We start from the raw sequence: 14,676 nt of genomic DNA, 5'->3' as shown, positions 1-14,676 counted from the left end.
AGCGCGACTAATATCCCGAGGGATTTCAAAAATACCTCGAAACAATGCCCATCCTATTATCATCTCAGCAGGGCATTCTATGGTAATTTATAGATTCATCCCTCAAAGTAGGGATTATTTAAAAATAATCCAAAGTTGGGATTATTTACAGTAAATACGTGAAACTTGAGATTATTTTTACCAATTTTTAATTATTAATAAAAATTTATATTTAGAAATTATGTAAATATTTTACTTGACAATATTTGATATTATACTCCCTCCGTCCCATAATATAGTTCATGTTTGTATTTTTTCACGGTATTTAAAAAGTAGGAGAAGAAAGTGAATGAAGTATATTAATAAAAGTAAAAAGTACAATTATAGACAATAGAGAGAGAAAGTGGAAAAAAATATAAGACATGTGCAAAATTTAAGGATAATGTAGGAAATAGAATGAATAAAGTATAAAAAATAAAAAAAAAAAGTGGGGTTATAATGATCTTTGTATGTTATCCAAAAATAGAAAAAGGAACAATATTTTGTCACTCCAAAATAGGAAAACAGGGATCCAAAAAATAACAAAATTTGGTCAAATTGGTGTATATGAAAGTAGAACCGTCAAATCCTTTCAAAAAAAAAAAAGTACAAGTGTCAAATTGAGGCATTTACGTAGCATTATAAGAAAGCATGTTTCAGTATTTTAATGTATTTTCTGGATTGGACATTGGAAACTTAATAAATCTGAAAATACAGAGTTAAAATTAAAATAGCTACCATGATATTATTCAATAGCAACTAAAAAGTAAAAACATACCACATGATCAGATGATCTCAACTAAATTATTAATATTACATTATTACTCCGTATTTTTTTGTGAAAATTATTAATATTATCACTATTTATTACAGTAGATAATAAACCGATTATGAAAAACATGTAGGATATTGATTGGATAAATAATCATCGGCATGATAATTGAAAGAATTTAAGCATTAAAAAGACATAAAATTCAACGAATAATCATTTCACAACGATGTTGATATTTTTCTTTGAAACGCATTGCATATAATGAGTGGATTTAAGTTACAAATTTGGGTATGATTCTTAATTTGTTGGTCAAGGTCTGCATAATTTTTATTAAGGCATAAAGCTAGTTGCAAGTCTTGCAACAAATCTTAGGAAGTTCTTAAATCCTATCTCTTATCATATATATTCATATTGAATATCTATATTTTGCCATTTCTTTCCTTATTATGAAAGGAACGGCTATGTTAAATAAGAGAACTTAATTTACTACTACCTCCGTTTCTTTTTAGTTGACATGTATTTCTTTTTAGAAAGTTTTTTTTTAGTTGACACATTTTCTTTTGGGGTAAATATTTTACCTTGCATTTACAAGGTACCCCACTTGTTTTTTCATTCTCTCTCACTCTCTCCCCTCTCCTTAATATACGTGCCTAAATCAAACGAGTCAACTAAATAGAAACAGAGGAAGTATATGACAAAAGTAGGTTTAATTTGCTTTTCTTTTGACAAGGCTTCTCATATTTTAACGAGGAAGCCCCCGTTAATATCTGGGATAAACAAAATTTGTTTATCACATGATATTTTGATAAATAAGTCAACTTTATTCAGTTATCATCACTGTGGAACCCACTTTTATTGAAAAAGTTGTTGATTTATTTACAAAATTATCGTGTGATAAACAAATTTTGTGCATCTCAGAAATTAATTTGTATTTACCCTATTTTAACGATCTAAAATAGAAATGGTGGCATTATCAAAAGAGTGAACATAATTGCTAAGTAGTCAACAATTTTATGAACTAAAATTAGAAGAGAAATCTCATTCTCAGCTGCATATGATAGAGCACTAGAATAGGATAACTTTCATTGATAGTCCATATGCAGATGAAAACATATGATGATGCTCACAAATCATAAGCTTGTATTTATTAGGTCCAAACGATTGAGACATTGGTTGACACAGATTTTAGTCACTTATACCATTAACCATGGTACTCAATGTAAGGACTCGGGAACTTGAATACTGCAATGCTGACGGTGTTTCTGATATCCACTACACAACTTACTTTGTTGTTCGGCAACAGGCCTAACACCACCGCAATTTTATAAAAACCCATGAAGCATAAATTAATGAAATCTTATGTGAACATCTAATATACAACAGTAAATTGCATCACAATTGTTGGAACATAGAAAGATCTCTGTTTATGGTCCTACCGGTCCTAAAATGGGACAAATCATGTCTAACAAAGAGTGTGACATAGTTTCTCAACTGAACTGGCACAGAAACATGCGCATCACTTCCAACGAGCACCCCCTAATCTAATAACCTCTTCAGCACCACTATCCTTGGTGTACCCTCTTTCCATGCTTGCATCACCTTTCTGGTTACCTAAGTCACCATATAGGTCCTTGAGCTTGGCCAGATTGCTTGATGCTGACATTCTCTCTTTTTCTTTGCTTTTATCATTAGTGCTTGAATAATGATCAAAACGCTCTGTACGGACAGGAGATGGAGACCTCCGGCTTTTGCTTCGACTTCTACTCCTGCTCCTCCGAGAGTGGTAATCATCATAATCGTCTCTATCCCTTCTGCTGCCCTCTCTTTCAGAATACTTGCTTCTATCATAATCACGCCTGCGGTCTCTCTCTCGGTCATAATCTCTTTCTCTATCATGGCTTCTTTCTCTGTCCCTATCGCGGTCCCGGAAGTCTCTATCCCGGTAGCGATCTCGATCCTGATCACGGCTCCTCCCTTTCCCCACATCCCTGTCAAAATACTCTCTGTCAGACAAATCACGACTCTGACTACGATGCCTGCTAGGAGACCTCCGAGGATCATCGCTACCACCCCGATCATAAGGAGGTGGGGGTACAGCACGGCGAACAGGAGAAGAGTCTCGAGTTGATGCCCGATGTGGAGCACGTTGTCCAAAAGAAACAGAAAGAGCTGCCTTAACAGAAGGAGGGCGACGTGCAGTATCCTCAGATCCAAGCCGACTATTCTCTCCAATTGAACCTGATGACTTTGTCGGGAGCTTCATCTTTTCAAGGTGGGAGACAACTTGCCGCACTACAGTTACAGGTATACGAGGGAAAAGGGTGTCAAAGTAATACTGCAATAACAAGCAGAAATTGAGTTCAGTTCCATAGTCAGATTATAGAGAAATACCCACTGAACTAAAGCATGTAGACATACTGTAATGTATCACTGTATCATCAACTTCTCAATGGAAACTGACTATCTATCCCCTTCTGGCAATGGCATTTTTTCTGTTTTTAGTTCACATGAATCAAGTACCTAAGGCCATTAGAATCTAGCAAATTACATCCTCTAGAATTAGAGAGAAGCAGATGAGCAGCAAGATCAAACAAATAAATCAGACATTCGCCTATTTATCATCATCATTGTACTGAAGTGTGAATTCAAAATAGCTGCGCGCGCGCGGGGGGTTTGGGGGGGGGGGGGGGGGGGTTTACATAACTTACAAGTTACAACTCATTCACCAAATACCACTGCTGTCGACTAGATCAGGTTGTCTTAACTCTTAATTAAGATGAAAAACTAATTTCAACCATTAAGTGGCTATTAAAATACAAATACAGAAATATCTTCAACTTGACACAAACACCAAGTCATCAATCTTTGACAAACTATGCATCATTATCAGAATATGCACATCCGACATTAGTTGAAGCTTCAGCATAGCTTAAAGAAATAGCCACAAAAATGACAAATAAGAATAGTAACAAAGATACCAACTAACAGTCAGCCTAGTCCTTAATTAAAAATTCGCCCCTCTTTCACAAACCTTCCATTTCACAAAATGTCCCAATTGACTTTTCACAGCTATTTTATGGAAAAGAGCCAATTAGAATCACTTTAGTAAAAAAGATGCATTAGGTACATACAGAAGACTAATGATTAGAGCAATCGATTTGAAACATGCCAAAATAAAAAAGCGGATAATCCATGGAGTGTCATACGGACTTGACAGTGAATCTGGTATGAACATCAGGATGAACTCTCTGAAAGAATGCCCAACTACCAGCAAGACATTTGATTATAGATAATTCCCCTTGCAACTGCAATTTAAACAAGCCTTCACTCATTCACCTCTGTTTAAAGTAGAAACAAGTGATTAACTCCCTTCATCTTCCTCCACATTTTCACCAACTCCTTCCACCTAGTCTCTTTGGCTGCCTCATTTGTTACATTATCAAGTTCAGTAATTAATAACATCCCCCTCCCTCTGTATCATGTGCTCTTCTAATGAGGCTCTCATTAATGTCCTCTTGCATTTTTCCCCTTTTTATCAGCAAGTCTCTTAGTAATGTCTTTATAGTCCAAAAGAGGAAATCGAACACATTACTCATACTATGAACCACAAAATTAATGTTTGATGTTCATTATAATTATTTTCAGCAATTTGCGTCAATCTTTAAAATAAGCAACGTGTAATCAGTCCTAGCAAACCTTTCACACCTTGATTTTATGAGGGATGTGTCAGAAGTATCCTGGCACAGAGAAAAATTTCTTTAAAAATCATTTCAGTAAGCAGTAAAGAGTAAAATCAATTTGTTTAAAAAAAAAGACTTGAATTGACATAATTAAAACAAAATAAAAATAAAATTAAGACATTACAACTTTAAATGGGTCAGCTTCTACAAAACCCAAATATTCATTTGCATATGATTGAAAAGTAAAATGGTGGTACTAGATAAGTAAATGAACGTTGACAATCATTTTTTTTAGAACAAAGTGATGCTAAGGAAGGAGGATCGAGAGCATAATTTATGGTTCATGCATCAAAAGAAAAGTTTACATCACCAATACACAGAAGTAATAAACAAATAACAAAAAATCATCCAAACATCTAGTGCAGGTTATATACACTTTTTATAGGGAAAAAAAAAACCCGGCAAAAGTAAACAAAAGGACAAACTGCAGAGGTATACATACAGAGGAGCCCTGGCACATCGCTAGATAGCTTAGGCTCTGAAGAATTACTCCAAACAATGCATTCCTAATATAAACATGGACTAAAGCTAACAAGGCATTATCTACGTGCACATCTAAGGGAAGTATGTGGTCTCTCAAAGCATAGCAAGAAGGAAACCTCCACCTTGTTACTTAAAATGGTGGTTATGCACAAATGAATGAAATGACACTCAAGTTCATTACCTGTCCAAGAAGTAAGTCCCGCACATACACACCCATAGTGGTCATCTTTCCACTAGAACCTGGCGAAAATTCCTGCAAAAGAACCAAACTGATTCAAAGCTTGATTAAAAGGAAAGAGCTAGGGAGCAGAGGGTGATAAAGGCAGCAAAAATGAAAAAAAAAAAAAAAATGAGATCTCTAAGATCTCCGCTCCTCTTGTTTAACGTAACCAAGAAGCAGACACAATACATATAAGGAAACACACAGGATGGAAGAGGGAGGTGTGTATATTTGAGCACATGGCAAAACCTTATCATTCTTGGGATGAATGCACCCAACCACTTCACTGTTGATGAAACTGCAACTGTCAAATCTTGAAATAAAATCAGTACCAAATAAATGTTTCTATTCACCTTCAAGAAAAAGGCTGTGAAGTTGATAGAAGCATTTAGACTTAAAACAGAGTGCAAACTCATTTACTGTCTTTTTGTCATTCATGGCACTGGACAACTTTAAATTATAATGACCAATTTCATGCAAATCTCGTGGTCAAACATATATGATAGTCAGATTAAAATTTTCCTTTAAAAAGTAAACTACTCATTAACGGTGAGGGCCCCAAATATTGTACCAAATGACAGCTGCTAGCCTGCTACCTAAAGTGATGGCCCCTATGCAGGGATTTTGAACTTCTTCTTACAAAGTATATGGCTACCATAGATGAACACTTGAAACAAAACGACATCAAATACAAAAATGTATTACAATATTGGCTAGTACTCCTATAGTTACCAACTATTTACCTATAGTGTGGTTGTGAGCCAAAAGTGATAGAGAATACAGCATTATGAGCTCAAGACACTTAATGGTATTGGAAAATTCGCATAAAGATGAGAGATTTTGAAGATGAAGGTGTTAGTCGATTAAAATAGGAGAGGGATGAAACAAAGGACAAGGCTAACATTACGACTGATAGCTGCCAAAACCTTATAATTGCATCCCCAGGTCACCGTATTCCTTTAATTCATCAATCTTTTGTTAAAATCAACCTCTTTGCAATTGTGTAAACATTGGGCCACTGCACTAAAGTTGTGGAAACTTTTAAATTTACAAGAAAACAAATCACAACACCAAGAGAAGAGGTTCATAGCAATACTATGAACCTAAAGCCTTCATAATTTATACTGAACAAGTAAAAAAAAACCAGACCTAAAGCTCAACAACAACTATTGGCACTTCTAAGGACGATGAACACAAGACGAGAACCAAAACAAGACCAAAATCATCCAAAACCACATGACATTGCCTAACAACCGAAGCATCCTCCATGGCACAATGAAAAATTAACACTTCATCATGAAGAACCATAAGATTCCATAACCATAACTAATATCAATCCAATACAAAACCCAAAGTAAAATGATCCAGGGAGAAATAATAATTCACCAAGCACTAAAATCACTCAATCAATGTAACAAGACTTAAGAGTGATTTGTGGTGTGGCTAGGCCCCTCAAGGAACTTTGTTGTATTACTCATTTACTCCATTTTGAGCAAGTTGGCAGTGAAGGATTAAGGTGTCAAAATTGCATGGCATGGCTCATTATGGTAAATGCCCAAAACCTTTGTTACTCGAACAAGAGTATGAGTGACGTGTGTGGGTAAATAAACAAGTGTCACACATTTCAAGGCTGGGAATTTCAGACACAAGGACATTGTCTAATGGATGGGTGCGGGGACATTGTCCTAAAATTGGACACAGGTACAGGTACACTGCATTACTGGAACATTAGCCTGTTTTTAGAAGTTTTTTTGCATAAACTCTAACGTGCAGATACCTTAGCTTGACTGTTAATTCCTGTTGAAAACTTATCTCAAACCCATCTGTGAGCACTTAACCCGCTAAACCCACACTCTTCCTATGCTACCTTCTCTCTCTCATTTTCTTCTACAATTTCATGATTCAAAAAAATTGAAGTATATGGGTAAGCAATGAAGTATTGGGTAAGGATTTCACACCCTTGTCAGAGTGTCGTGTCCAACATGGATATGAAAGACAAAATGAATAATCGAAGTATCATAATCCACAACCCTTCCTCCTCCCAAAAGAGGGAAAAGTGGACCTCACCCAAGCTAAGTTCTCTCATAGTATACGAGAAGAATATCATGAAACTACAGGAGACTATAATTGAGGGAAATTAAGACCCCCCCAAATAACAAAATGGTTTTGCTTTTTTTCACAATAGCATTAAAAAACCACAAAATAACTCCACTTCTTTGGTTGTTAAGTGCTAGATGATCAGATTTCCAATCAAAGTCAGTAGTGACTAACCCTACAAATTGTAGGAGGTGAGCAATGCCTGTCAAAGCAACTTCTAGTTATAAAAGAAAATGTTATTTCAAGATTTTTATCAAATAAAGAAATTAAGAAATTTTATGGACTAGACAACATAAATATAGAAATCAAGCATTTTCTTAGTATATATATAGATCGTAGCTGCTATAGTCTAGCGCATGAAGTCAAAAGTGCCTCAAAAGAGAAGTTATTAGCCATATACTCAAGAATTATAAAAAAAAGAGAGAGAGAGAGAGAGAGAGAGAGAGAGAGAGAGAGAGAAAAGACACTGAAACAAGGTCAGAAGATGATTACCTCATCATCTTGAATATATGGTTCAAACCAGGTCCACAATGTTTTTGGGTCTGCTGCATACCTAAGGTATAAGAATCCAACCTGTAAGACAAAATTAACCATAAATCACAGTATATCAGACAATGACATCTTGAAGGTAGATGCAAAATACCATGATCAGAAACTAACAAATGGGGATGCCCAAATCAACGTCAAAAACTAATTGCCAGAGCATAGAAGTAAAAAACAAGATATGAGTAACATTCCTTGAGTTTTCTATGATAGTTAAATCCTCAATTTTCAAGTTAGAAGAACTACACTTCCTACAGTTCTACTAACTAGGAGTTATAAATAAGAAAATCTTTAATAGGTCTTAGCAAATACATCGTCTCAATTTAATCTCAGCCCTTCACCAAACTACATGAAGGCAGAGACATCTAGAGCGCAGATAACAGTAGTTGAGCATGCTTTCCATGCTATAGAGTGCAGATGATAGTACTCCTTTTGTCCCACAACAATTGCCTCATTTTCCTAGTTGGGATGTCCCAAAAGATTGTCTCATTTCCATTTTAGACCTAGTTCAGTTAAGGTTAATTTTTTCAAAGAAGGGCTAATGAGTTCGGTTAAGTGCTAATGAGGTCATAAAAAATGAGGTCAAGTTAGTTTTTATAATGATTAATAAAGGCTATCAAAGTTCTAATTATGGAGGATGTTTGGGAACACTCTAAGAGATAAGAATCAGAAATGAGGTTATTCACAAGAAAGTAGGTGTGGCAGGCATTGCATATAAACTAAGGGAAAATCGCCTACATTGGTTAAGGCATGTAAGACGGAGACATGAGGGTGCACCTATTTGAAGAGTGGAAGAGTGGGACCATAGAGGGGTTAAACGAGGGAAAGGGAGACCGAAAATGACTTGGTTGGAAGGAGTTAAGAAGGATATGAAATATAGGGATTTGCATGAGGATGAAGCATTAGATCGTAAAGGATGGAGGAAAAAGATTTATGTCGATGTCGACACAAAATAATCAAATTTGGTTCATGTTAGCCGACCCTACTTATGGGATTAAGGCTTTGATTGATTGATTGAATAAGTTCTAATTAGGTATAACATGTTCAAGTTTTGACAAATTCAAGTAAGTTCGGATAAGTTCAAGTAAGTTCATTTAAGTTCAAAAAAGTGAAATTTAGGTGAAAAGAACGCACCCTTAGTTAGCAAGGTCCCCACAATTTCTATCTACATTATTTACTACCCTGCATAATAATACTAAGCAGCATATTTATCTACCCACACAATAGAACTTTAAACAGAATAAAAACTGGGGATGGAAAAAACTAAACAGAACAGAGGAGTAAATGAGTATACTTTTCATCCTTGAGGCTTGAGTAAGAAAAGGAAGTGGGCTCCCTAATCACCTTAGTACCTTTGAACAGGCACTTTACACATTAGCATAAATACAATATTCCTGCAAATAATGAAATCTAATTTTCCTGGCTTCACAATCTAAGATCCAATTTCCAAATTGAAATTTTGAAAAAATAAAACTGCAATAAACAACTAATAGCACAAAGCATAGATTCTGAATAGCGTCAGAAGAAGCAAAATACTCACAGCTCTAATGTAAGGAGAATCTGGATGCTTCAATAGCCCATGCATTTGCTTGGCAGTTAGCTTCATGGTAAAAAACTTGTACAAGAGACAAAATGCCGTAGAAGGTCCCCGGCAGTTTCCAGTCATCCATGGCTCCACATGATCAACTTGATTGTATATCTCATCGATCACCTCATGGTATGTCTTCAAACGATAAAGGTCACGGAAATAATCCGAAGAAAGAATGTTCATACACAGGACCTTCTCCAAGAGAGAATCAATTGGCTTTCCAGATAATTGTATATCCCCCATATGGATTACTTATTTATATAAATCAATTGCCTTTTCCAAATGAACTACCGCGGCAAATTAAATACCCAAGAAATGTTTTCAGCAAGTTCCCATTCCTGAAACAAGCAGAACATTTGCAAAAACATGTAAGCTTACAAGAAAGACAACAAATTGCACAAAAAATTTAGCTTCAGTTCACCCAATTTAGATTAGCTGGTAATAATTAAACCAGGCCCGTCCAAGAACCAGGGCAGAAGGGACAGCCGCCATCGGCCAAAGGAGAAAAGGGTCAATTTTACACTTCCATCATAACATTGAAGGATTATAATCAAAATCTTGCAACAAAAACAACCAAATTTGACTCACTAAGCTCTAAATATCACATAAAATTCTTCTTGTTTAAGAATATCAATAAAATCACTCGTTAACATCATTCACAACTTCATTAATTATAAATATGATGAATAATAGTTCAATAATCCACCTTAGAAGAACCCTAAATTAACGGACAATTAAATCAGCAATAAAACCCTAGATTGTGAAATTGATATTCGATTGATTAATTTTAACAAAGAAAGCAATCTTACCTCGGGAGCTGCTTCAATGGAGGAGAGTAAGCTTAGAAGGTGCTTCAATGGAGAACTCGAAATACGCTTCAATGCAGACTGGAGAGATAGAAAGGGAGGTCAGGAGGTGCAGCATAAAAGCGAAGCGGAGAGCAACAAAGGGCCTAAACAAAACAACAGCAAAAAAAAAAAAAAAAAAAAAAACTAGAGGAAAATAATTGCACGCATAAAATATTAAAATGTCAATAGTCAGATCTAAATACGTATCATCAGGGAATCGAGGGTGAGAATTTATTCTCATTTTGGCCTGTTTGGATCGTTTTTATTAGAAAAACCAAAATAAATAAATTAGAAAAAGTTGTTTTTATTCACGGAAATCTTCAATAAAATATTAAACTATCATTCTAATTAGTTATTATAAACAAAAAAAAAAAAAAAATCCACAAATATAATTGACAACTTTTGAGCAAAATAAAGGATTATGAAAGATATATTAGACATTAAATAATGTAGAAAATGAGCAAAATTATGTTTCTTTAATTATATTGCATAAGATTAGGGAATTATTTTTGCAAATAAGATTTGTTTCTTTAATTGAGGTTTATTAAAAAAAAAAATAATGACACACCTGAAAAATGATGTCTATATAGCTATTGATGATTATCATGATTTTAGTAAGTTTGACTAATTTTTGTTTTATTATAAGGAAAAATTAGAAAATAACACCACAAAAAAACTCAAATTTTGATTATAACACCAAAAAAAAAAAAAAAAAAAAAAAAAAAAAAAAAAAAACTTTATTATTAATACACCACAAAAAAAATTCCAAAAAATTGATTTCACAATCACTTAACGGTTTTTTTGGATGAAATCCGTTAATGAGGCCCTAAAAGACACGTAACAAGTAACTAGAGGTTTAAATAAATTAATTAAAAAAAAAAAAAAAAAACCCAACCCCTAACCCAGCCAACCCACCACCTTGCACCAGCCCCAGCCACGACTGCCGCCGGCATCCCCTGCCCCCACACCATCGAAAACAACCCCTTCAACCGCGCGCTCCACCTCTTCCCCCCTTCCCCCTCCCTAAAATCCACCCCAGGCCCTTTAAACTACCGCCAAACCCATACCTAACCGCCGCGAAATCCACCACCATTTCTCAAAGCGCCGCAAAATCCACACCCATTTCCCCATTTTCGCGAAAGTGGCGGTCAAAATCGACCAATCGAGGGCTGTAATGGTCGATTTCGGCAGTTTTGAGGATGAAAGGTAAAGAAGGGTGGTTTTTCAGGGTTGATGTTGCGGTGGGTAGGTGGTGATTTGTGGTGGTTAGGCAGGGTTGGGGGGTTTTTGGGGAGGGGGAAGACGAAAAGGGAGGGTTTCGCCGATTTTTATGGGGGCAGGGGGTGGCGACGGCTTAGGTTAGGTTGTCGGCGCGGCTGGGGAAGGTGGTGCCACCGGTGGTGGGGCTAGCTGGGTTTAGGTTCTTAAAACCAATATGCATTTGATACGTGTCTATTATGACCCCATTAACGGATTCCATCCAAATATCCGTTACGAGGTGGTGAAATCAAAATTTTGAGTTTTTTTGTGGTGTTATAATAAAAGGCATTTTTTTATTGTGGTGTTAAAATCAAATTTTGGGCTTTTTTGTGGTGTTATTTTCTAATTTTTTCCTTATTATAAATAACATATATCACATGATTGTAAAAAAACAAAAACCAACAGCGATACCAAACAAACTGCAACTATTGTTTTATTTAACCACCTACAATAAATTATACTATTTCCTGAAAATAATAATTTTTAAAAAAGCACGCTGATATTTATAGTCTTTTATGCACACGGTGCGTACTTGTTTGTGAAATATATGTTTGATTTTTTTGGTGTTCCACTCGATTCACCCTTTGGGCTAATCCGAGTTCGGGCATCAGTTCTGGGTGGTTAGATTCAGGTGAAATTTTTTCCACGCTTTTTTTAAAAAAGGCGGAATGAACATTAAGGTGTTTTGTATTGAACATATAACTGTTTTGTAAAGAACATATAGCTATTTTATAAAGAACATCCCGTTTCATATGTTTTTTTTTTTGGTAAATCTAAAGAATATCTGTAATATTAATAAAGAATATGATTATATTAAAGAACATTATTCATATAGTAAATGTACATTTGGTATAGATGATCATGTAAGTATATGAAAAAGAACATTTTACTGTATTATAATGTACATTTTTTTTAAAGGGAGTATTATAATGTACATTGTATTATATTCTAATGAACATATATGTTATAATGTTGCTTATATGTTTAATGTACATTGTATTATTTGGATCATGCAAGTGTGAAAAAGAACATTTTATTGTATTTTAATGTACATTGTATTATTTGGATCTACAACTTATTCTGATTTTGTCTATTTGCTTGCTTTCTTCTTTCAAAATGTATTAATTGATCGATCTTCGTCAAGAACTTCATTTTATTTCTCATTGCAACAACAAAACCACATAAATCGCAAATTAATTCCCAATAAAACCAAAAACTACAATTTTCAACCAAATTTATAAAAAACAAATACTCAAACTCAAAATAAACAAGCATGAATGTCAAATCTGGTCTTACCTTTCGTTATAATCTGTCATCTTGAACAATTTTGGACTCAAAATTTCGAATTCCTTGAAATTTTGCTTGAGGTTTGAGGAATTTAAATGGGTTTGAAGTTTTGTTTGGAGAGAGAAAGTGAACTTTTGGTTAAAAAAAAAAAAAAAAAAAAAAAAAAAAACTGAAATGATTTGTAATTAATGTATGGTAAAAAAAAGAATTACATTACTATTTATCTTGGATATATACAAAATTTCTTTCAAAAAAAAAAATATACAAAATTGTTGCACAAAAATCTCGTATACATTATAAATGAACATTATGTTCTTTTATATATATGTCCATGTACATTATAAATGAACACTATGTTCTTTTATATGCCCATGTACATTAGAATACACCTACATGTACATTTCGCCTTTTTGTAGTTTTGGAGCGGATCATGCATCCGCCTGCACAACCACGCTTTGAGATTCCAGTCACTTCCCGATTGTAAGTAAATATTAAAAAATTAATATTTAATGTTGTAGAATGTCCACCCGACCTTTTAATTTTAAGGTACCTTGCCAACAATGTTGTCAATCTGCTAACACATTTTTGGTGAACCACAATATGTATTACAGTATTTATTTGTTTTGCATTATTTATTTGTTTTTTTTTTCACATCCGTTATAACAGAAGCCACCATACGTTTATTTAATTGCAACTAAAATCATTCACATTTTGGCGTTTTATACTGCTGATAGAATTTAATAGAAACAATCTTTAGCTAAACCTTTTTTTTTATTTATTTTATTTTATTTTAATTTTAAACCAAGCTAAACCATTTTTTTGGTGTTTTATTTTACCGTTGATAGATTTTTTTATATAAAAAAAAAACATATCCTTGATAGTGTGACATCATAAGAGGTTGGTATCAAGTATCAACTCATTACGGAATGAAGGTAATCGTTAAATGTGAATTGTGAAGCAACGAAAGACTCAAGAATAATTGTTGTGAGGTGTAGAATTCGATTATTTAATCATGGGAAAAACTATCCTAGCAATAACGTGTTGTAAGATGAAGCCCTAAACATTGTTGTTTTTGGAAACAAAATGCTTATGGGAGTCTTAGGGTAGTAAGGTATCAAGATGTCTAAGGGCTAATGTCCGATTGTCCAAATGTCCTTAAGCTCCGCCTAGCAAAGGTATGCTTGAGGGCTCCACTTGTACGTTTGAGAACTCGACCTGCAAAGTTGAGAAGGTTAGCTGCCCTGGGGGTGTGACCTGGAAAAGCCCCTCCGATGTTTAAGTAAGCAAGAGTACTTTCTAGAGAGAGAAAGTAGAGAGAGAGTGTACTTAGAGAGAGAAAGTAGAGAGAGAAGGAGAGAGAATTAGGAAAAAATTACCATCATTAATGATTGGAGTGCTATTTATAGCTATACTTTTAGGTGGTAGAAGCTGTACTTAATTGGACAAATTAAGGGTAAAATTTGTACTTTGTAATGATTAATGATGGGCTGGATCATGGAGGGGTATTTTCGTAATTTCAAGTCAATGGGCTTAGGACAATAGACTTGACCCAAACATTTAGCCCCACGCGTGGATCGCATGAAGCTCGGATGTCACGCAGAATTAGTATTATCGGGGTTGTCATATGAGCTGGAATGGCTTTTTAGGCGTACCTGAGGGCTAAGACGAGCCCCAAGTATACCCGAGGGCTAAAAAAAGCCCCAAGCGACTTGTAAGGGTGAAGACCAGCCCCAAGCAATGCATTAGAAGTACTTTAGTTGACATGACCGAGCGGTTTTGAGAATTTATCCGAGAGCTAAGCCTGATGATGGATGACGGCT

The 14,676-nt window shown here is 34.8% G+C and overlaps 1 protein-coding gene across 1 annotated transcript; it reads right to left on the bottom strand.

The window, feature by feature from the left end:
• Window positions 1-1,850: 1,850 nt before the first annotated feature.
• LOC145562449 (pre-mRNA splicing factor SR-like 1) lies at window positions 1,851-10,421 on the bottom strand. Its single transcript, XM_081622735.1, has 5 exons — window positions 10,271-10,421; window positions 9,414-9,799; window positions 7,823-7,903; window positions 5,195-5,266; window positions 1,851-3,125 (listed from the first exon to the last, which is right to left on the bottom strand). Exons 2-5 carry the CDS (start codon window positions 9,702-9,704, stop codon window positions 2,307-2,309), a joined length of 1,263 nt encoding a protein of 420 aa, XP_081478861.1. The 5' UTR covers window positions 9,705-9,799; window positions 10,271-10,421; the 3' UTR covers window positions 1,851-2,306.
• Window positions 10,422-14,676: the final 4,255 nt, after the last annotated feature.

This window comes from Chenopodium album, chromosome 10 (assembly GCF_948465745.1).
Source record: "Chenopodium album chromosome 10, dcCheAlbu1.1, whole genome shotgun sequence".
Classification (NCBI taxonomy): domain Eukaryota; kingdom Viridiplantae; phylum Streptophyta; class Magnoliopsida; order Caryophyllales; family Amaranthaceae; genus Chenopodium; species Chenopodium album.
Note: the sequence above shows the minus strand (reverse complement) of the source record. Positions and strands in the feature narration are given on the sequence as shown.